Below are 21,080 nucleotides of genomic sequence, written 5' to 3'. Positions count from 1 at the left end.
ATTCACGTGTGTCAGCCATCTTGATTTTAGTCATTACTGTTCACTGTATTGTTGCCATTGATTATTATCTTCCCCTTATTTCTCTTACCCAGTCCAGAGTCTACCTTTCCTTAAATCTGCCCTATCCATTTACTTCTGCCAAAATAAACACCCATTTGATTGTTTATAACCACAGCGTGTGGTTTATTATTACTCATAGGTTAGTGCGGTCGGGTACAAGTGGCTTCCTGAGTCAACCCCTGGTAGATCCAGTTACAGTCCGCATCCCACCATACAAGACTCTGGTGGAGGCACTGAAGCGAAGAGAGACAGCATTTCACCACCGCTTTTCAGAGTGTTAGGGAAAGAGTTGTTACATTGGAGGCACTGCTGAGATTTTGAGTGTCAAACTCACAGCCACATAGCGACAGCCGAAATGGCGGTGATTACTGAGTAAGAAGTGTTCACATAGTGTAAGCTCAGAGGGACAGTCCCCAAGCACAGTCTGTGTCTGCATGGAGATGTGAGAGATGTATCAGTTGAAGGCGTACTCTGAGCGCTTCAGCCGGTTCCTGAGGTGTTGAGGCCAAAGCTGAATGAGATGCGTCAGCAGATGGAGACCACATAGGGAACTTCTTGGTGGAAGCTACCATCATGCTTAGGAGAGAGCTGGTGACCGGGAAGCTGAGAGCACAGGATGACAGTGATGCTCTATGGCTCATCATTTGGCCTCAGAGGCCCACGCCCATCAGGGGCATGTTTCAGGATGTTAGCCTACTGGACATCAGTTTAGATAGCTGTTCTCCCCCCTCCCCAGACCTGGGAAGTGAGAGGATACAGCTTCAGCATCAAGCAGTCTCACTGACCAGCAGGGTGAACTGCCAGAAAAGGTCAGCCGAACGCATCATTGGGGATACCAATGGTATTGGCCATTCTCTGGACTAAACTAGTCCCACGGGAGAAGAGGCCTATGACTATTGAAGGAAAAACTGCCCATGGGAGAGTAGAGCTGTTCAGAGTTTGGTGAAAAGCAGAGAATAGCGGAGAGTCTGCGTGGCCTGCAGTGGATCTCATGCAGGCATTGAGCAGGGATATCCCCCATGGAACACCCCTTCTCTCCACCCTCCCGCCATCTTAAGTGTCAGAAGAGCATGAGCCTGCATATGTGTATTTGCGAGCATTCGCTGTCTGAGTATGCAAGAGCTAAAACCCGTAACGTACATGTTATCTGGCGTAGTATTCACTCTGCATCAGCCCCTATGTTTACATGGTGCCCGTATAATTGACAAGTGCCAATATAATCTCTATTATGTTTTATAATTTACTAATATGGTCTGGTCTCTCTACAGTTCCCATGTCAGATTTACTCTGTTATTCATCACAAACTACACGCCAGACATTTATTTTACATGGTATCTTTTATTTACAATTCACCCCCTCGCTACTTTCATTGGTAATATTACTTATACAACAGATGATTACAAATGTATCGCCCTGTAACCTTTATAACTGTCCTGTTACTGGTCCTCACCAGGGAGGGGGCTCTGGGGGGATGGATGAGACAACTGCTGATTTACTTGTGACTTCTGTCTTTTCTCCATTTGCAGAACTCAGAGAAGTGTAACAGTGCAGAAGAGCCGGTCCAGGAAGATGAAGGGTTTATGGGGATGGCTCCTCTCCTGCAGGCCCACCATGCCATGGAGAGGGTGGAAGAGTTTGTCTGCAAGGTAAATGGTCTTATTTATTGGGGGTATTATGTAGGGCTCAGTATGCAGCAGTTACACTGTTATCCTCCTACAACAGAATACAGCAGTAAGAACGAGATCTCCCTCCAAGGAGAGAAAACCTGGAATATCTATAAGATGTGAGACTTTGGTCCCATTTATTAAAATGCAGAGATACGGATGGTTTTTGTTGCAGCTGAAACTATTTATTGCCCCACTTTATCAATAAAATATGGTTGGGGCAGCTCAGTGACAGTGGCTCAGAGCGTTAAGGGTTAACGTACCACTTTGCAGCACCAGCCTGTGTAGGTTTGGGTCTAAATTAGCCGGCTCGGGCATGCACAGTGGAAAGGAAAGCCCAGACTCTAATTTATGTTTCCTCTATGAGGCTAAATGGGCCCTTTCTCTGCATCAATGCAATTAGAATTTATGACAGGTTGAACTTGATGGACTAATTATTACCATCTATTTATCCTTCCACCCTACTTAACTATGTAATAATGTGCAGCACAATATCATTGTAAGACCCCAAAGCAGAATGGGAGACAAAACACCCCCCCACCCCCGAGTCGACTCTGAGAGCTGGAAGTCTCCTGGTTTAAATAGAGCACAGGACGCGTCTAATACCTGAGAAGACCCCCAGTGACTGACACCCACCCACTGAACGACTTAGGCAGATCTTTATGTATGTCTGTGTAAATATCACACCCCTAATACCAGACACCCCCCCTAATACCAGACACATCCCCTAATACCAGACACACCCCCTAATACCAGACACACCCCTTAATACCAGACACATCCCCTAATACCAGACACACCCCCTAATTACAGACCCACCCCCTAATACCAGACACATCCCCTAATACCAGACACACACCCTAATACCAGACACACACCCTAATACCAGACACACCCCCTAATACCAGACACATCCACTAATAGCAGACACACCCCCTAATACCAGACACACCCCCTAATACCAGACACTCCCCTAATACCAAACACATCCCCTAATACCAGACACACCCCCTAATTACAGACACACCCCCTAATACCAGACACATCCCCTAATACCAGACACACCCCCTAATACCAGACACTCCCCTAATACCAGACACACCCACTAATTACAGACACACCCCCTAATACCAGACACATCCCCTAATACCAGACACACCCCCTAATACCAGACACTCCCCTAATACCAGACACACCCCCTAATACCAGACACACCCCCTAATACCAGACACATCCCCTAATACCAGACCCACCCCCTAATACCAGACACATCCCCTAATACCAGACACACACCCTAATACCAGACACACCCCCTAATACCACACACACCCCCTAATACCAGACACACCTCCTAATACCAGACACACCCCCTAATTACAGACACCCCCCTAATACCAGACACATCCCTTAATACCAGACACACCCCCTAATACCAGACACATCCCCTAATACCAGACCCACCCCCTAATACCAGACACATCCCCTAATACCAGACACACCCCCTAATACCACACACACCCCCTAATACCAGACACACACCCTAATACCACACACACCCCCTAATACCAGACACACCTCCTAATACCAGACACACCCCCTAATTACAGACACCCCCCTAATACCAGACACATCCCTTAATACCAGACACACCCCCTAATACCAGACACACCCCCTAATACCAGACACATCCCCTAATACCAGACACATCCCCTAATACCAGACACACCCCCTAATTACAGACACACCCCCTAATACCAGACACATCCCCTAATACCACACACTCACCCCTAATTACAGACACACCCCCTAATACCAGACACACCTCCTAATACCAGACACCCCCCTAATACCAGACACACCCCCTAATACCAGACACACCCCCTAATACCAGACACACCCCTAATACCAAACCCACCCCCTAATACCAGACACACACCCTAATACTAGACACACCCCTTAATACCAGACACACCCCCTAATACCAGACACATCCCCTAATACCAGACCCACCCCCTAATACCAGACACACACCCTAATACCAGACACACCCCCTAATACCACACACACCCCCTAATACCAGACACACCCCCTAATACCACACACACCCCCTAATACCAGACACACCTCCTAATACCAGACACACCCCCTAATTACAGACACCCCCCTAATACCAGACACATCCCTTAATACCAGACACACCCCCTAATACCAGACACACCCCCTAATACCAGACACATCCCCTAATACCAGACACATCCCCTAATACCAGACACACCCCCTAATTACAGACACACCCCCTAATACCAGACACATCCCCTAATACCACACACTCACCCCTAATTACAGACACACACCCTAATACCAGACACACCTCCTAATACCAGACACCCCCCTAATACCAGACACACCCCCTAATACCAGACACACCCCCTAATACCAGACACACCCCCTAATACCAGACACACCCCTAATACCAGACACACCCCTAATACCAAACCCACCCCCTAATACCAGACACACACCCTAATACTAGACACACCCCTTAATACCAGACACACCCCCTAATACCACACACTCACCCCTAATTACAGACACACCCCCTAATACCAGACACACCTCCTAATACCAGACACACCCCTAATACCAGACACACCCCCTAATACCAGACGCACCCCCTAATACCAGACACACCTCCTAATACCAGACACACCCCTAATACCAGACACACCCCCTAATACCAGACACATCCCCTAATACCAGACACATCCCCTAATACCAGACACAGCCCCTAATACCAGACACACCCCCTAATACCAGACACATCCACTAATAGCAGACACACCCCCTAATACCAGACACACCCCTAATACCAAACACATCCCCTAATACCAGACACACCCCCTAATTACAGACACACCCCCTAATACCAGACATATCCCCTAATACCAGACACATCCCCTAATACCAGACACACCCCCTAATACCAGACACATCCCTTAATACCAGACACACCCCCTAATACCAGACACATCCCCTAATACCAGACACATCCCCTAATACCAGACACACCCCCTAATACCAGATACACCCCCTAATACCAGACACATCCCCTAATACCAGACACACCCCCTAATACCAGACACACCCCCTAATACCAGACACACCCCCTAATACCAGACACATCCCCTAATACCAGACACACCCCCTAATACCAGACACATCCCTTAATACCAGACACACCCCCTAATACCAGACATATCCCCTAATACCAGACACATCCCCTAATACCAGACACACCCCCTAATACCAGACACATCCCTTAATACCAGACACACCTCCTAATACCAGACACATCCCTTAATACCAGACACACCCCATAATACCAGACACATCCCCTAATACCAGACACATCCCCTAATACCAGACCCACCCCCTAATACCAGACCCAACCCCTAATACATGACACATCTCCTAATACCAGACACACCCCCTAATACCACACACATCCACTAATACCAGACACACCCCCTAATACCAGACACACCCCCTAATACCAGACACACCCCCTAATACCAGACACACCCCCTAATACCAGACACATCCCCTAATACCAGACACACCCCCTAATACCAGACACATCCCTTAATACCAGACACACCCCCTAATACCAGACATATCCCCTAATACCAGACACATCCCCTAATACCAGACACACCCCCTAATACCAGACACATCCCTTAATACCAGACATATCCCCTAATACCAGACACATCCCCTAATACCAGACACACCCCATAATACCAGACACATCCCCTAATACCAGACACATCCCCTAATACCAGACCCACCCCCTAATACCAGACCCAACCCCTAATACATGACACATCTCCTAATACCAGACACACCCCCTAATACCACACACATCCACTAATACCAGACACACCCCCTAATACCAGACACACCCCCTAATACCAGACACACCCCCTAATTACAGACACACCCCCTAATACCAGACACATCCCCTAATTACAGACACACCCCCTAATACCAGACACATCCCCTAATACCAGACACACCTCCTAATACCAGACACACCCCCTAATTACAGACACCCCCCCCTAATACCAGACACATCCCCTAATACCAGACACACCCCCTAATATCAGACACACCCCCTAATACCAGACACATCCCCTAATACCAGACACACCCTCTAATTACAGACACACCCCCTAATACCAGACACATCCCCTAATACCAGACACACCCCCTAATACCAGACACACCCCCTAATACCAGACACATCCCCTAATACCAGACACACCCCCTAATACCAGACACATCCCCTAATACCAGACACACCCCATAATACCAGACACATCCCCTAATACCAGACACATCCCCTAATACCAGACACATCCACTAATACCAGACACACCCCCTAATACCAGACACATCCCCTAATACCAGACACACACCCTAATACCAGACACACCCCCTAATACCAGACACATCCCCTAATACCAGACACATGCCCTAATACCAGACACATCCCCTAATACCAGACACATCCCCTAATACCAGACACACCCCCTAATACCAGACACATCCCCTAATACCAGACACACCCCATAATACCAGACACATCCCCTAATACCAGACACATCCCCTAATACCAGACACATCCACTAATACCAGACACACCCCCTAATACCAGACACATCCCCTAATACCAGACACACCCCCTAATACCAGACACATCCCCTAATACCAGACACATGCCCTAATACCAGACACATCCCCTAATACCAGACACACCCCCTAATACCAGACACATCCCCTAATACCAGACACACCCCCTAATACCAGACACATCCCCTAATACCAGACACACCCCCTAATACCAGACACATCCCCTAATACCAGACACACCCCCTAATACCAGACACACCCCATAATACCAGACACACCCTAATACCAGAGACACCCCCTAATACCAGACACACCCCCTAATACCAGAGACATCCCCTAATACCACACACACACCCTAATATCAGACACACCCCCTAATACCAGACACACCCCTAATACCACACACATACCCTAATACCAGACACACCCCTAATACCAGACACATCCCCTAATTTCATATGGAGCAGAAGATGGATATTTTTAAACCTGACTCAGTTTTCTTACTTACACCCATTGCAGCATCTCTACCACTCTGTCTCTCCTCCTATCCTGTATCTCTGCGTCCTTCACATGACTCCACCTTGTAGTTTATGGGGGTATTTCTGGGTATTGTGTGTAATAATCTAGAATACCTGTTTATAGTGCACCTGTCACAATGATGTCACATTATGTAATACAATAGTACAGACCTACACACTACAGTCCACACTGCAGAATGTAAGGTGATGGGTAAATATAACCTCTATGTGTATAACTGGTCGCTACATTCTGTGCAGAACATTGTGGACAAAATTCAGTTTTCATGTTTTATTTTTACTTTGTTTCTGTCACTTTTCCATGTGCTGCAAACAATAGATACTTTGTATCACCAATATAATAGATATCCCTAATTCACCAACAGTGTTATATAGTCCCGGTATCCTGAGCCGGCTACATGAGTGACTAAGGGAGAGAGATTATAAAGAGAACTGGCGGATTTTGTAGTGACAATGACCTAAAATCAAGTTTCAATTTATTGTTGTTGTTATTGTCCTCCATCTGTTTTGCTACTGACATTATCTGAGTGTGAAGAGGGGAATTCTCAGAACGTAAAGGAAGATTAGTGACTAATAGACCCTGGTATTATTCCTCATACATGTGGGTGATATAGCTGCACATCTGGATGGGTATATTGGGGTTTGCATGAACAGAGAAGCCGGCTATCTGCATGTGTCCGATACTGGGCCCTCATCACTTCCATATGTTGTATCCAGACGCACATTTTTATGCAGTTTTTTTGCTGTTTTGTACCCAAACATCACGTCCAGGAATTTGGAAAATTAGACCGTCCCAGCCTGTTATACAGGAAAATGCTCATAGGTGTTAAAGTTTTTTTTATTTTCTATCTTTTATTTTAGCCCCCTCTAGTGGATTAAATATAAAATGCAAATAATAGATAACAACATTGGGCCTGAGTCATTAAGGAGATTAAAGCATAAAAAGGGAGTAACTTTGCACCTGGGCAAAACCATGTTGCATTGGAGGGGGAGGTAAATTTAAAATGTGGGGACAGGTTTATAAATGGGATACGGCATGTCCTAGATCAACTTTAAATTTCAGTCTAAAAATAAACAAATCAAGTATTTGTGTCCTAGATGAAAAAATAGCCAGTTTTTAACTAATGTGAAAAAAAAATAAACCAATTTGCACCCCTTGCATTTTAACATGGTTTGTCTCGGAGAACAATTACTCATTTTTTTTGCCTTACTTTCCTTAATGACTCAGACCCATTATGTATATTCATGGTTCCCAGCACTGTATAAAATAATTTTGTGGTATCTATGTATACATACAGGGGCTACCTGGGGCGGGGGGCAGGGGGGCAGATGCTCCCTGGGCCGGACCAAAAAAATCTATTTTGGGCCGATCCTTAGTGTTTATTACTTGGTGGCTGGCCCCTCCTCCAGGACCAGCCACTTTTTCCTATTGGCCGCGGATTCCTAGAATCTGACGCCCCTCTCTCCCTCCTTTCCACTAGTGTGGCCTGGCCTCCTATTGATGTCACAAGAGACGTGCACCACGTGTACTGCCTCTAATTATTCCCCTTTCCTTCTTCCTTAACTCCCCTCCTTTCACCACTTTCCCTCCACGGTAGTGCTAGGCTTAACCGCCCATCACGTTATGTTGGGGCATGAAGGATTTTTCCCATCTTTTCTCCCCGGACTAAGACCTGATTAGTGGTGAGCCGCCGAGGTTTTGGGTTTTCACCTGCATTGGGGCTACTGACCCCCCCTCCTCCTTTTTCTTTAATTGCTTTACCCCATTTATGGTATAAAACCCTGTGCATGTTGGGTGTACAATGAGGTGAAGGTTGCAGTCGGTTAGCATAGGCTCTGCTTGACATTAGATTATTCTGTTTTACCCACAGGTAATTTGTCAAAGAAGATTCGGGTATGGGTTGTTGGTCATTCATATGTCCACTGGGCGTCCAGGCACGGGGCTGTGAAAAATGTTGTTATTATCGACCACAAGCAGGTTAATATTCGATGGATAGGTAGACGAGGTATGCAAAATAAGATAGTGCCCCGGACATATTAGTAATACATCTAGGGGGTAATGATTTGGGTCTAGGTATGTTCCTCGAGTCGATTATAGCCATAAGGGAGAATTTGCGGGCAGTTAGAGCCCGATGGCCATCGGTATATCTTTGTTGGTCAAAAGTCATACCCAGATTAACATAGAGATGCCCTATTATTTCCTCTATTATGAAGCGTATCATCAAGAAATTGAATCAAAATATAGGTAGAGTAATAAGATCGTTAGGTGGAACTAGCATTAAACACCCCCAAATCACAGTCGATCAGGTCCATTTATATCTTGCAGGTGGGGTACACCTCACAGACGAAGGTTTAGGTCATTTTATCAGGCAGTTATTTAGAGAGCTAGAAGGGGCGTGTAGGGCAATTGGTGGCGGGCTGTAGGCCTAAGAGGCCTCCAGCTTTGGCAGGAAGACAAACTTGGTGAGTCGGCAACCGGTCATACGGTGCTATCGCTGATTGGCCGAAGGGCACTACCCTCTTTGAAGAACCTTGGCTCTTGGTTCTTTAAACAGGACTCCATGGCCTGCTCTGCACGGGCAGGGCGTTGTGAGCCCAGAGGGGGGCATGCAAGCTGACGTCAGATTTAGCACCATCCAATCATGAAGGATTTGTCCTGGGACCAGTGGTTAGTGCCGGATGGCCATACACCGTTTGGTATTTTGACATAGGTTGGGTCGCCTCACCATCCTTGCCTTCTCCACCACCGATTTAAATTAAGAAGCAAATTCTAACTGAAATCTAATAAATTGCAACTTAAATTATAGCCAAATTTAACAGTTGTCTGGTGTTGTTATTTTTAGTGTTAAGTTTTGGTTAAGCTGTTTATAGGGGTATAGTAACATAAGTTAAGAACTCTTCAGTCTGCAATTTAGGGTATCTGAAAGATATTTTAGATGAGATTGATTTGTGGGAAAAACAGGAAACAAATGATGAGAGAAGTTTCAGTGATATAGGCGGTAGTAGGGGGATGTATGATATCTAAAATGGGATATTTTGAAAGCAGTTCAAAAAGCAAGAGAAAGGCGATGAAGTAAGTTAAGTAAGGAGATGCAGTGCAGGAAGAGATGAAGTCATTTGGAGTTGAAACAGAGAGCAGGATTCTATGATGTCATCTAACAGGTAGCTATACTGTTTATTTATTACAAGGATACAATATGTGTATTAATGTTTAGCGTTTTGTCACAGTCTTGTGTTTTGTAATGTAAGTACCTAAAGGACACATAAATAATTAGAAGACTTTTATGCTATAGTGTATGATTATCATAGACACAATAAAGAAACCTGGATAACTGTTATCCTTCAGTAGCTTTGCAGAGACCACACCCCATTCAGCCCTGCATATATCACAGCCAATAGGGACAAGTGTAGCACTGACTACTGTAATAGGGCATACATCGGCTGACAGACAGTCATTGCAGCCAATCACAGCTATCAGTGAATCAGAGATGGGGAACGCCCACATACATGTATATTTATATATTTATAATTAAAGTTTCTAACACACCAACAAGGGAACAAATTCAGACACATTGACAGGCAAGAATTCCGGCAACACAACATACCGGCACTGAGATTGACTCATTGCCCCCTCAATAGCAGTAATGTAACAGTCGCCATTTGAAATGACGTCAATCCCAGTGTCGGTATGTTGTGTTGCCGGAAATATTGCCTGTCACTTTATCATCAGGTCTGTATTTCCTCCATGTCGTAATTACACCATTCAAAATCTTCATGTCGTATTTACTGTTGTCGGAATTATCTCATTCGCACACTCGTACCTCACCCATTTGCACAGGGTGTACACTGTGGTGATAGTCTTAATAAAGGGCTGTGTGAACCCTAAAATGTGACAGCGCGACAAATATTGAAAATATAATTGTTTGGTTGTAAAAAATGGTTTGACTGCTGGAAGAAAACCTTGTGACAACACGACATAACAACAACCCGGCAAAGCAACCTGATTGGTATGAAACCAACATGAGGTGTTCAAGTAGGATCCTGGCCAGGGGGGTTAGAGTCCCGGCCAGACCTGCTGTTGGTGTACGCTGGGCAGAACTCTGACCCGGGAGCCTGTTCTGGGCCTTCCACTGGATGGATTTGGATGACATTTAATATAAAAACAAAAACGACACTGGGCAGCCACCTCATGGGTGTGTTGGAAGTGCTGATAAGCTGCTAATTATTTTTAAAAGGTTGACAGTTACATCCAACTCATTCGTAACTTTATAACTTGAAGATTTAAACCCTAGTTTGAATATACAGAATGTCAATGTTGTGACATATTTCTAAGGTAAACCTATGTAATTATTAACACAGTTATGCACATGACAATATGTATTTAATACTTGGATAGTCACCTGTTTAAATTGTAAAATGTGTCCTAGATATAGTCTAGACGCATTTACTTTCTATGATTAAGGCATCATTGTATTAAGGTTGTAACCTCTAATGTATGTTGATATCTATTGCAAATATATCACCGTGTGAGGAATACCACAGGTAATCCGTTTAAGCTCGGCAGACTCCTGTGAATAGACAAAATATATTGCCATAGATTAATGGGTAATATGTTATTATCCTCAGTTAATTCCAGGGCAAGCCAGTCTCTGTGCCTCTAGTTATATGGTAATTAGGGTAGTACAAGCAGTCTCTGATTCTATTGTCTAGGACAAGGTCTAAAGTACATAACCTTGCTTGTCCCTGTGATATGTGAATGTTATTTAGAAATACAATATTAATTATGTAACTGTACAACATGTTATATTGTGTGTATTGAAGTGATGTCAGGTATTTGCTAGGGGAGTGGTCATACAATTGGGGGCGTGTCAATGCGCCATTGGGGCGTAGCTAGCACATCAAAATCACTAGGTCCTGAATTCACCAGAGAGTGACATATGTCCCAGCACTCCTGACTTTCAAGACATCTAGCACCACAGTGTAGTATAGAAAGAATGCAGTGTGTACAGAAAGAGTTCAGTCTTGGCCTGCACCTTATATTGGGCACAACACTCACCAAAAATTGCCATTGACCCTACTAGAATCACAACATTTCACACACTCTGCTGCTCTCTCCTACCTGTTCTTCTCACTTTCACCACCTGTGGCTGCTGCTTTCTTTAGTTGCGGCTTGTCTGGATCCTGGAATGTTGGAGGACCTATTTTGGAAAAGAAATGGCTACATTTAGAAAATTACAGCCAGACCCAGCGTTAAATCAATAGCATCCATGATTAATAATTAGGCCTTCCTCCAGCCCTAACATTAAAATCATAGTATTCACATTTAATAAATAAACCTATTTCCCTTCCTGCAAACAGCCCCAGCAATACCTATTTCCCGCAACCATCACTGCCATTAAATAATTCATAGTCACATTTAGTAAATAGACCTCATTCTCCCCAAACTCACCCCCACATTCAATAGCCTCCAAACCACCCCATCTTAAACTAATAGTCCCCACTATTAAATTGCCTCACCATCACCTTACAAACAAAATAGCACCCATTAATTAGCCACCACCTACCTCACAGACACTACATTGCAACAAGCCCCCTGTGCCATTACACACACATTACTGTGCCCCTTCATCACAACTACACTATGCCCCCTTATGCTCACACTGCGACCTCCATGCTGCTTTTCCCCCTTCTTTTTTACTCTGTGCCTCTCATACCCTTTTTTTTTCACTCTGTGCCTCTCACCCCCTTTTTTACTCTGTGCCTCTCACCACCTTTTTTTTTTAATCTGTGCCTCTCACCCTCTTTTTATTTTACTCTGTGCCTCTCACCGCCTTTTTTACTCTGTGCCTCTCTCCCCCCTTCTTTATAGCACTGTCCCTTTCTGCTTTCCTCCCCTTTCCTCTCCGTTTCTTTACTTACCTTTTGTTAGCTTCTTTCTTTTCTTTTCTTCTTTTCTGTCTTCTCTTCTTTCTTCATGCTTTGTCCTGGCTGCGGCGCTCCTCACGGACTGTCGGGCGTGACTTGATGACGTCACACCCGACAGTCAGTGTGAATGGAGAAGAGAGGAGAGGAGGGACGCGGCGCCGTGAGTATGGATTCTTTATTTTTTTTTTCAGCTCCCTCCACCGACGAACGAAACGGAACACCCCCGGGGAAAAAAAACCCCAAAATAACGAAAGATCTCAAGAAAAAAATGTAAAAAAAAAAAAATTAGTAGTGAGGGCCCGGCTCGGGCCCCTGGCATGGCCGGGCCTGGGTAAAATGTACCTGCCCCCCCCCCCCCCCCCTCTCGGCGGCCCTGGGAACAGCAACAAGCCATCAAGAGCTACACATCAAGACATGAGATAGGGAGAGGGGGACTTGTTACCTTACTTCAGCTAACTGGAGAATCCTTACTGTTTTATGCAAGCTACTGAAAGCATTTGAAATTGTAACAAATTAAGTGAGCTCAGATACCGCCAGCCTGAGTCAAGTCATACTCCTAATAAAACTGCTGGAAAAACAGCTGGCAAAACTGAAAGAGGAGATGAAACTTAGTGGTTCTGCTAAGTATAAAAAAGCAAAAAATAAGGGTTGCGCTGCTAAATAGGCATATGATATAATACCTAATATCATAGGGGTTTTCTTGAGATATAGAGAAGGGCACTACACAATGGTACAAATAGATATTTATATTAATTCAGCAGAAAAATTACATTAGACACATAACACAAAACAATAAAAAAATGTATAATATGGAATCAATGTTACACGTATTGAATACCAAAATAAGCATTCCAATACTGAAATTTAAATAAAAACAACCGCCGCTGTATAATAAAATCAAATAAACAATTGAATGCGCAACCGGGGAAAAAGTGTGGCCATCACTCATTTAATCCAGTTCATAAGTGTGCATGCACATCCAGATTTAGGTATTGACTGTAAAAACTAGACTCATCAGAAGCAAAAATGGAAGCTAATGTTCCTAGATATGGAACTCCTCCTTCAGTTGATAATAGATAAAGCAAGGTAAATCATTCAATCACCTGTATCACAGAAGTCCGTCAAAGTGGTACTCACACGGCCTGTAATCTTATTTCTCCCTCCTGGGATAGCCGGACCAACTCCACACAGGACTCCAAAGTAGATTCGTGGTTCTAATGGTACGATGTCTCACTCCAGACTCTAGCGTGATCCACGCAGCGGTAATACAGAGTCTTGCCAGATGAAGTTCTTGCTTATCATATAAGCCGGCAATAGTAATCGGAGCGTACCGGACCAATAGTGAAGATTGAATAAGGATAATTCTCCTGTAAAGGACACAGGTGATGAAGGTTCAAACTAGGAGGCAGTCTCACATCCGGATCCAACACACAAAAACCCGCTGACGCGTTTCGTGCCTGTGCAAGGCACTTTCTGCTAAGTATGTTGGCCTTGCAGTTTTTCAACCCGGGACTCACCGAAAACTATTGAAAGGTAAAAAAATAAATAAAAACCAACATCACAAGAGGAGCCAATCAAAGCGCCTCTTGTGATGTTGCCAGGGAGAGCCAGGCAGACCTGGGTTCATACTGAACTCGGGTAGACCTGCTGTATGTACAATGCTCACTCTGTGACACCCACTTATCTATATATATATATATATATATGCCTAGTGGCGTGTGTTAGTCTGTCTTTGTGTGTGTGTGTGTGTGTGTGTGTGGAAAAAATAAAACCAAGCTGCAGCGCCACCTGCTGGGCGGAGTTATACACTGACCTACTAAATTCTTAGTGTGTGTGGGGAAAAAAATTCAGAAAGGGCTGAAATTTGGTATACTAAGATGTTTTTAATTTGTTAATATAATTTGTTAATTGTTAAAAGTGTTTATAAAGATTTAAAAAAATATATATATATTTCTTGAAGGAGAAGTGACAGTTGGGAGTGGTTGGTGGTTGCCGGGGGTGACAGAGTGAGAGGAGTGTGATACTCAGGACCGCTAAGAGAGAGATCCCTGCGTCTGAATAGACATCTGGATAGATGTGGCGATAAAGATGAAGGATGAGGTGATGGAGAAAAATGATGAGGTGGTGACATGTGGACAAAACCACGTTAAAAAAGGGCGCTTACGTCGGGAAGTAACGCTCTTCCCCTGAGGAGGCCTGGGCTATGGCCCAAATGCATTACAAGAACCTTTTTAACACCTTAAGTAGCTTGATTTGACTAGAATGCATGAGTATCATGCACGGGTTAACTTGTACCAAACATTTGTGTTATAGTGAGGGTGACTTTTAATATCACTAATACATTTTAAAGCACCCTTATGCCGAGAAAGGAACTAGTGGAAAGTGACAGTGGTATTATAAAGGGTGCGGTAAAAAGGAGGAAAACACTGTATATCAAGCATTTAGTATAATAGAAATGATAATACTTTTGTGATTCTGACAATTATCAATTTACAGCCAAGTAATAAGGTTGAAATAACTGAATGTCCAGATAAGAAGTCTGAAATAATGAAGGTTTACTTCAACATAAAAGATAAATAATTACAGCAAGTAAACCAGCCATCTTACAAAATGAGAGTATATATCTCTTGTTGGCTTCAATCCAAAAGCCCTTCACTCTATTCTTTACACTTGTTAATTATGGGTTACAAGTTATACAACTAATTTCATGTTTATGATATTCTAACACGTACATTCCTATTTCATAAGAAAACACAAGATATCATCACTTAAAGGAGAATCCTTCTATTCCCAGATGCGTCAGTTACACCCTGATGCTCGATCTTCATTGGTTGATTCCATTTCAAATTCAAAGAAAGAAGACATATTGCTTCATTGGAGTATTTGGAAAGAGAATTTATTACCAACGCACCAGGTACTCACATAACCAGTCTAAATTATTACTCAATAAAATAGTCTCATGACTGGAGTGGTGCACCTATAACATGTAGAATTGTTCTAGAGGAAAACATGTTGGATAAGGGCACTCTGTGATTAGATTGTTAAAACATACATTTTATTAAGTCAATGTAAAATAGTAATGTAGTATTCCCAAAAATAATCCTAAGTGTTACTAGTAGCAAAATAAAAAAAAGGGGAACAAGAAATATATAATAAAGTGTGATATAAGAAAAATAAAAATTATTACTAAAATGGCAAAAAGACTGCCAAGCCTCGCTGTGTTGTTATTGTTAATATTCTTATTGTAATATTATATGTATAATTTTATAAATAGAATCCTCATGCTGCAGAATACCTGTATAAATATACAGGTTTATTGATGACCATAGGTATTCAGATGTACTATAGCTTATAATAAGTCATTCATGTTAGACAGATTGGTTTAATCATGGGGTACTGGATACAAATGTATTCTAATTTTGTTAAGTCTCCTCTTAATTGATGTTATTCGGAGAGATATTATTGGATATTCATTGGAGTATTATCATAATGAAAGCTCTTATCATTGTGTCGGCCCTTGTCCATATCGAAATGTCCATACAGATCGGATATTTAAGGCAGCCCTCTGGGTGCTATAGGATTACAACTCAGCACAATAGTTAGAACATACAATCTTGAAAACAAGTTGCTGGTTAAGCTGTGAATGTCAGCTTCTAGTATATGCAGTCTCATCCCTAATTCTAATACACTTGGATACATATACATTTATATTGATTTCTAATACAAATGCCTTATAATATATTGTATCTAATTTAATAGCTATGCAATAAAACACTTATTATATTGTTAGTTATTAGCTTTAGATATCAAATATTTTCCAACCTTATAATTGCTTTAACAATGAAGCATGCAGGGAGTTGTAGTCTAGCCCATCTTCTATTATGTAAGAAATATAGTCTTAGATTTAACCCCTCTGTTGGAGGAGCTTTACGTAGAACACATCCCATTCTCCCCCTGCATGCATCAAAGCCACTGACTATTGTAATAGGGTATACATTGATTAATAGACAGTAATTGCAGCCAATCACAGCTATCAGTGAATCAGAGTTGGGGAAAGCCCACATACATGTATATTTATATATTTATAATGAAAGTTTCTAATACTCCAACAAGGGAACAAATCCAGACACACTGGTCACCTGGTTACACAGGAGGAGGGGCTCAGCTGTAACTCCACACACTGATTCATTCTAGTCCACCAATCAGACTCCACTCCATGGTTATCACCAGTCTCTGGGCAGATTTCTTATGATCAATTCCTCCAGCTCCTGTTTCTACCTACCCAAGATCTTTATGTAACAATAATCTACCCATAATGCAGCATGAAGGGGCTCAGTGAAGGTGGCAGTGAAGGTGTGTAAGTGTCTGATCGGGTCACACAGAGAATAAAAGGACAGCTGTCCAGCCTCATAATCCAGATATATCCTCACTGTATCACAGGGAATATTGTCAGGTAACTGAATGACTTTGCTGTCATGTATAACTGAATACTGCTTACTAAACCACTTCATATCTGAAGCCAAACACCAGGACTTGTTATTATCTCCAATGTATGACCGACGTCCTCTCCTGTCTATACTGGGATAACACATCCCTACCCTCCATTTCACTGATTCCCTGACCTCCACTTGCCAGTACTGTCGCCCTGAGGAAAATCTCTTGGTGCTTAATACCTGAGGATAATCCTGAAATCTCTCTGGTGTTTCTGGGTGTTTCTGGTTTCTAAATTTATTGAATGCAGTTTTCATGTCATTTGTTATGCGTATGTTAATACTAGCTGTGTTTACATCCAGTAATATGTCTGCATGTTCTGGAACATAGATCCCTGTATTTATACCTGATATTATATCAGATAATGATTGTAATGTCTCTGAGATGAGACCCACATCCAGATCTCCTACATCATAGACCTGTTTATAATATCTCTCTCTGTTCTCAGTATCACACAAGTCACCTATGTCTGGTTCCTGTAAGACAGTCACTGGATCAGACATGTTACACAGCTCCTCAATGTGATGCATCTTCCCGGACAGCTCGTCCTTCTTTATTTCCAGCTGCTGGATCAGATCAGAGACTGAGAGTGAAACACTCTCTTCCTGCCTGGAGATCTCACTCAGGACTCTCTTCTCTAGGTCTTCCAGCTGTCTCCTGATGTCTCTAAACAGGGCAGTGACTCTCTCTGTTACATCAGCTGCTTTTTCCTGATCTTCTCTCCTGCGCTCCTGCAGTCTCTGGACTCTTTTCTCAGTCTCCTCTCTCTTTGTTGTCAGTTTCTGCAAAACATTTCTCAATTTCTTCTTCTTCCTCTCAGAGGCCTCATCCAGCATTTCAACTTGGTGTCCCTGATGTTCTCCGGCCAAACTGCAGGACACACAGATACAGGCAGCGTCCTCAGTGCAGTAATATTCCATAATCTTCTTATGGATGGAGCATTTTCTGTTCCCCAGGGAAGTGGGATCAGATAAGACGTGTTCTGCTGACTTGCTGTGTACTCTCAGGTGTTTATTACACAGAGAAGCTTCACACAACAGACATGATTTAGCAGCAGGTACAGGAGAGTCCACACAGTAAGTGCAGAAGATCCCAGTCTCCTCTGGAATAGAACGAACATGTTCTGCTATGTTGGACAACTTCCTGTTTTTCTCCAGTGCAGGACGCTCCTGACACTCTGCTCTGCATTCAGGACAGATATAAACTCCAGACCCCTCCTGTGTATCCAGCACACGATCAATACAGACCCGGCAGAAGTTATGTCCACATCTCAGTGTTACAGGATCTGTATAAATGTTCAGGCAGATGGAACAGTCCAGCTCCTGTCTCAGATCAGCAGACGCCATCGCTGACAGCAGAAGAGAGAAATGAAAGTGAAGCTCTGACACTCAGACACCAGTGGGTGTGTTTCACATTCTCCACACAGGGCGAGGCTGTATTTGTCACTCAGATTACATCTATAGGCTCAGTTATATTAAGGGTCACACCTAATACATAAAAGGACATCAAGCAGAAAAATGTACTTTTTTTTGTTTATAATTTACTTATTTTATAAACTGAAAATTATAAATTTGTCACATTTTGCAGTGATTGCACAAAAGTTACTTGATTAAAAATTATAGTTAGAATGGAAGAATCTTGGTGCATTAATTAGGCTCCCTAATAGCCAAAGGCAGGACTGCACAGAGTTATGTGTCTGTCCGGTCCCTCTGCTTCCTCCCTCAGCCTCAATCACTGTCCCTTTCCTGGATGACCCCCTTTATCCATGGCTGTGTTCTCTGCCTTCTGCAGTATGGACAGTGATCCCCCAGTTTGACACATAGATAGCTATTCGCAGAGAGGTCTACTGAGCTATCTCATCGGCGCCCTGCTTCAAATCCCCTGTATGCCCACAAAATGCCTCTTACTACCGTGGAGTGGCCATCTGTGATATTGCTATAATTTCTATTGCTCATTTAAATTGAACAGTTATCCTACTACCAATTACAATTTCAAATAGAAAGGCTAATCCCATTAGTAACAGATTATATAATCTCGAGATCTTGAATAAACCTTTCCAGGAATCAGGGGACTATAATCCGATACCTTACTCATCTTCTAACACAATACCCATAACTAACTTTTCATGCTCTGGAGGTAACCTATCACTGACAGTTATTAGTCTTCTCAGTGGGCAAAGATAAGAAGTCCCCACAAAGGAAGGAGGAAAATCGAAGAAAAAGAGTCTTCACTGCAACCTCAAAAATCTCCCCACAAACAGTACTGCCTCGTCATCTAGCATGTTGCCTACACATTCTTCTGTGGGGCTGGACCTTTGCTTAGGTGCAACTAAAATGTCTGTTCAGTTGGGGGATAAGGTTGGATCAATGTGATTCTCCAGAACATTATATGCCTGTCAGCAAAACAAGACATCCTAGCTGTAGAGCGGAAAATGCAAGAGACTGTGTCAGGAGCCGTGTCTAATATCCACGCGGATCTAGTAACTATAACTGATAAATTGATTTACCTGGAAGAGAAACAGTCCTTAAAGTGTTTCTTTTCTTTAACACTTTGGATTGAAAGTCTATAAGCCCCCATACCCCCCCCCCTCACCTCGATCTACGTAAAAAATTGGCAAAGGAGGGTGTGTGGAGGGTGTTTTAATTTGTAATAAATAAATTTTCTTTTGGTATCTGTTCGTTTATTTTCCAGTTTTTTTTTCTACGGGTCACAGCAGGCCCTGGATTCTTTGGCATGCTGGCATTTGTAGTTCTACAAGTGCCAGCATACCCTATCACTTTAGGCATGACAGGGCTTGTTGGGATCTGTAGTTTACCAGCCAAAAATAATAAAAAAAGTTTTTATCTATTATTTGATAATTTTATTACCCCACACCTACTGCACCAGGAGAGTGGGAAGAGCCCTAGTGCTTTCAGCATGGGACTGGTTTACCTGGGGAAGGGGGGGGCATTATGGCAGGGGGACCCTGCACACCCAGTTTCCCTGCTATAGTGTCACCAGTACACCTGTCAGAGTCTACTGCTGGTAGTGGCTTTTTCTGGGGACCCCGTGCTGTTTGTTCCCCTGATTTTGCGGTTTCCAGCCTAGGCTATAAGCGCTAGCGTTAGTAGCACTTTTGGAGGGGAGCATGATTTTTAAATTAACTTATGTATTTAACCATTCAAATTGATGATAATGTCTGCCATCCCTTAAATTGTATCACACGCTTAAAGCCTATGATATGCTTTAAGTGTGTCTTCATGTTGTAGATATACAGTGGCTTGCAAAATATTCAATCCCCTAAAAATCAACAGATTTGTCTGTATTACAAATGACACTTACACAGATTGTTCCAGACAGCATCTTTATTACAAACCAGTTGACTCCTAAAGTAATTTTTCAAACTCAAAATTCATTGTTCGCAGATTTAAAAAATAAAATAAAAAAATCACTGTCTGCTGTGCTCATCCTATGCTTAATTAAAATATGTAATCTCTCTATATCCACTGGTATCTTTCTATCATTATTCAAGCACACAGTCTTCTCTTCTACTCTGAAAAAAAAACAAATTCTGACCCAACTATCTCTCAGGTTATCTTCCCATCTCCCATTAACTTCCATTCCCCTCCATGAGAGGTAATCCCACTCTCTCCTCACAATCTTTCTTTCCTTGTATCACCTATTGGACAGGCTGCAGTCAGGCTTTCGTTCCCAACACTCCACAGAGACTGCA

General features: G+C 43.0%; 3 protein-coding genes across 3 annotated transcripts in view; 2 read left to right on the top strand and 1 right to left on the bottom strand.

Annotated features, from left to right (window-relative positions):
* LOC142153213 (sodium- and chloride-dependent betaine transporter-like) overlaps nucleotides 1–21,080 on the top strand; it is a 218,681-nt gene that overhangs the window by 13,478 nt on the left and 184,123 nt on the right. Inside the window, exon 2 of the mRNA XM_075210587.1 lies at nucleotides 1,587–1,706. Coding sequence (XP_075066688.1) covers nucleotides 1,587–1,706 — 120 coding nt within the window. The remainder of the gene's footprint in view (nucleotides 1–1,586; nucleotides 1,707–21,080) is intronic.
* Nucleotides 1–21,080, top strand: part of LOC142153216 (E3 ubiquitin/ISG15 ligase TRIM25-like) — a 93,289-nt gene that overhangs the window by 32,066 nt on the left and 40,143 nt on the right. The window lies entirely within an intron of this gene.
* On the bottom strand, nucleotides 16,752–18,733 carry LOC142153218 (E3 ubiquitin-protein ligase TRIM11-like). Its single transcript, XM_075210593.1, has one exon. The coding sequence runs from the start codon at nucleotides 18,712–18,714 to the stop codon at nucleotides 17,152–17,154; it is 1,563 nt and encodes a 520-aa protein (XP_075066694.1). The 5' UTR covers nucleotides 18,715–18,733; the 3' UTR covers nucleotides 16,752–17,151.

This window comes from Mixophyes fleayi, chromosome 4, assembly GCF_038048845.1.
Source record: "Mixophyes fleayi isolate aMixFle1 chromosome 4, aMixFle1.hap1, whole genome shotgun sequence".
Classification (NCBI taxonomy): domain Eukaryota; kingdom Metazoa; phylum Chordata; class Amphibia; order Anura; family Limnodynastidae; genus Mixophyes; species Mixophyes fleayi.
The sequence above is the reverse complement of the archived record's forward strand: the minus strand, read 5'-3'. Positions and strand labels throughout refer to the sequence as shown.

Bases quoted from the DNA above. Each gene is read 5' to 3' on its own strand.
- LOC142153218 (XM_075210593.1), bottom strand. From the start codon at position 18,714: ATGGCGTCTGCTGATCTGAGACAGGAGCTGGACTGTTCCATCTGCCTG.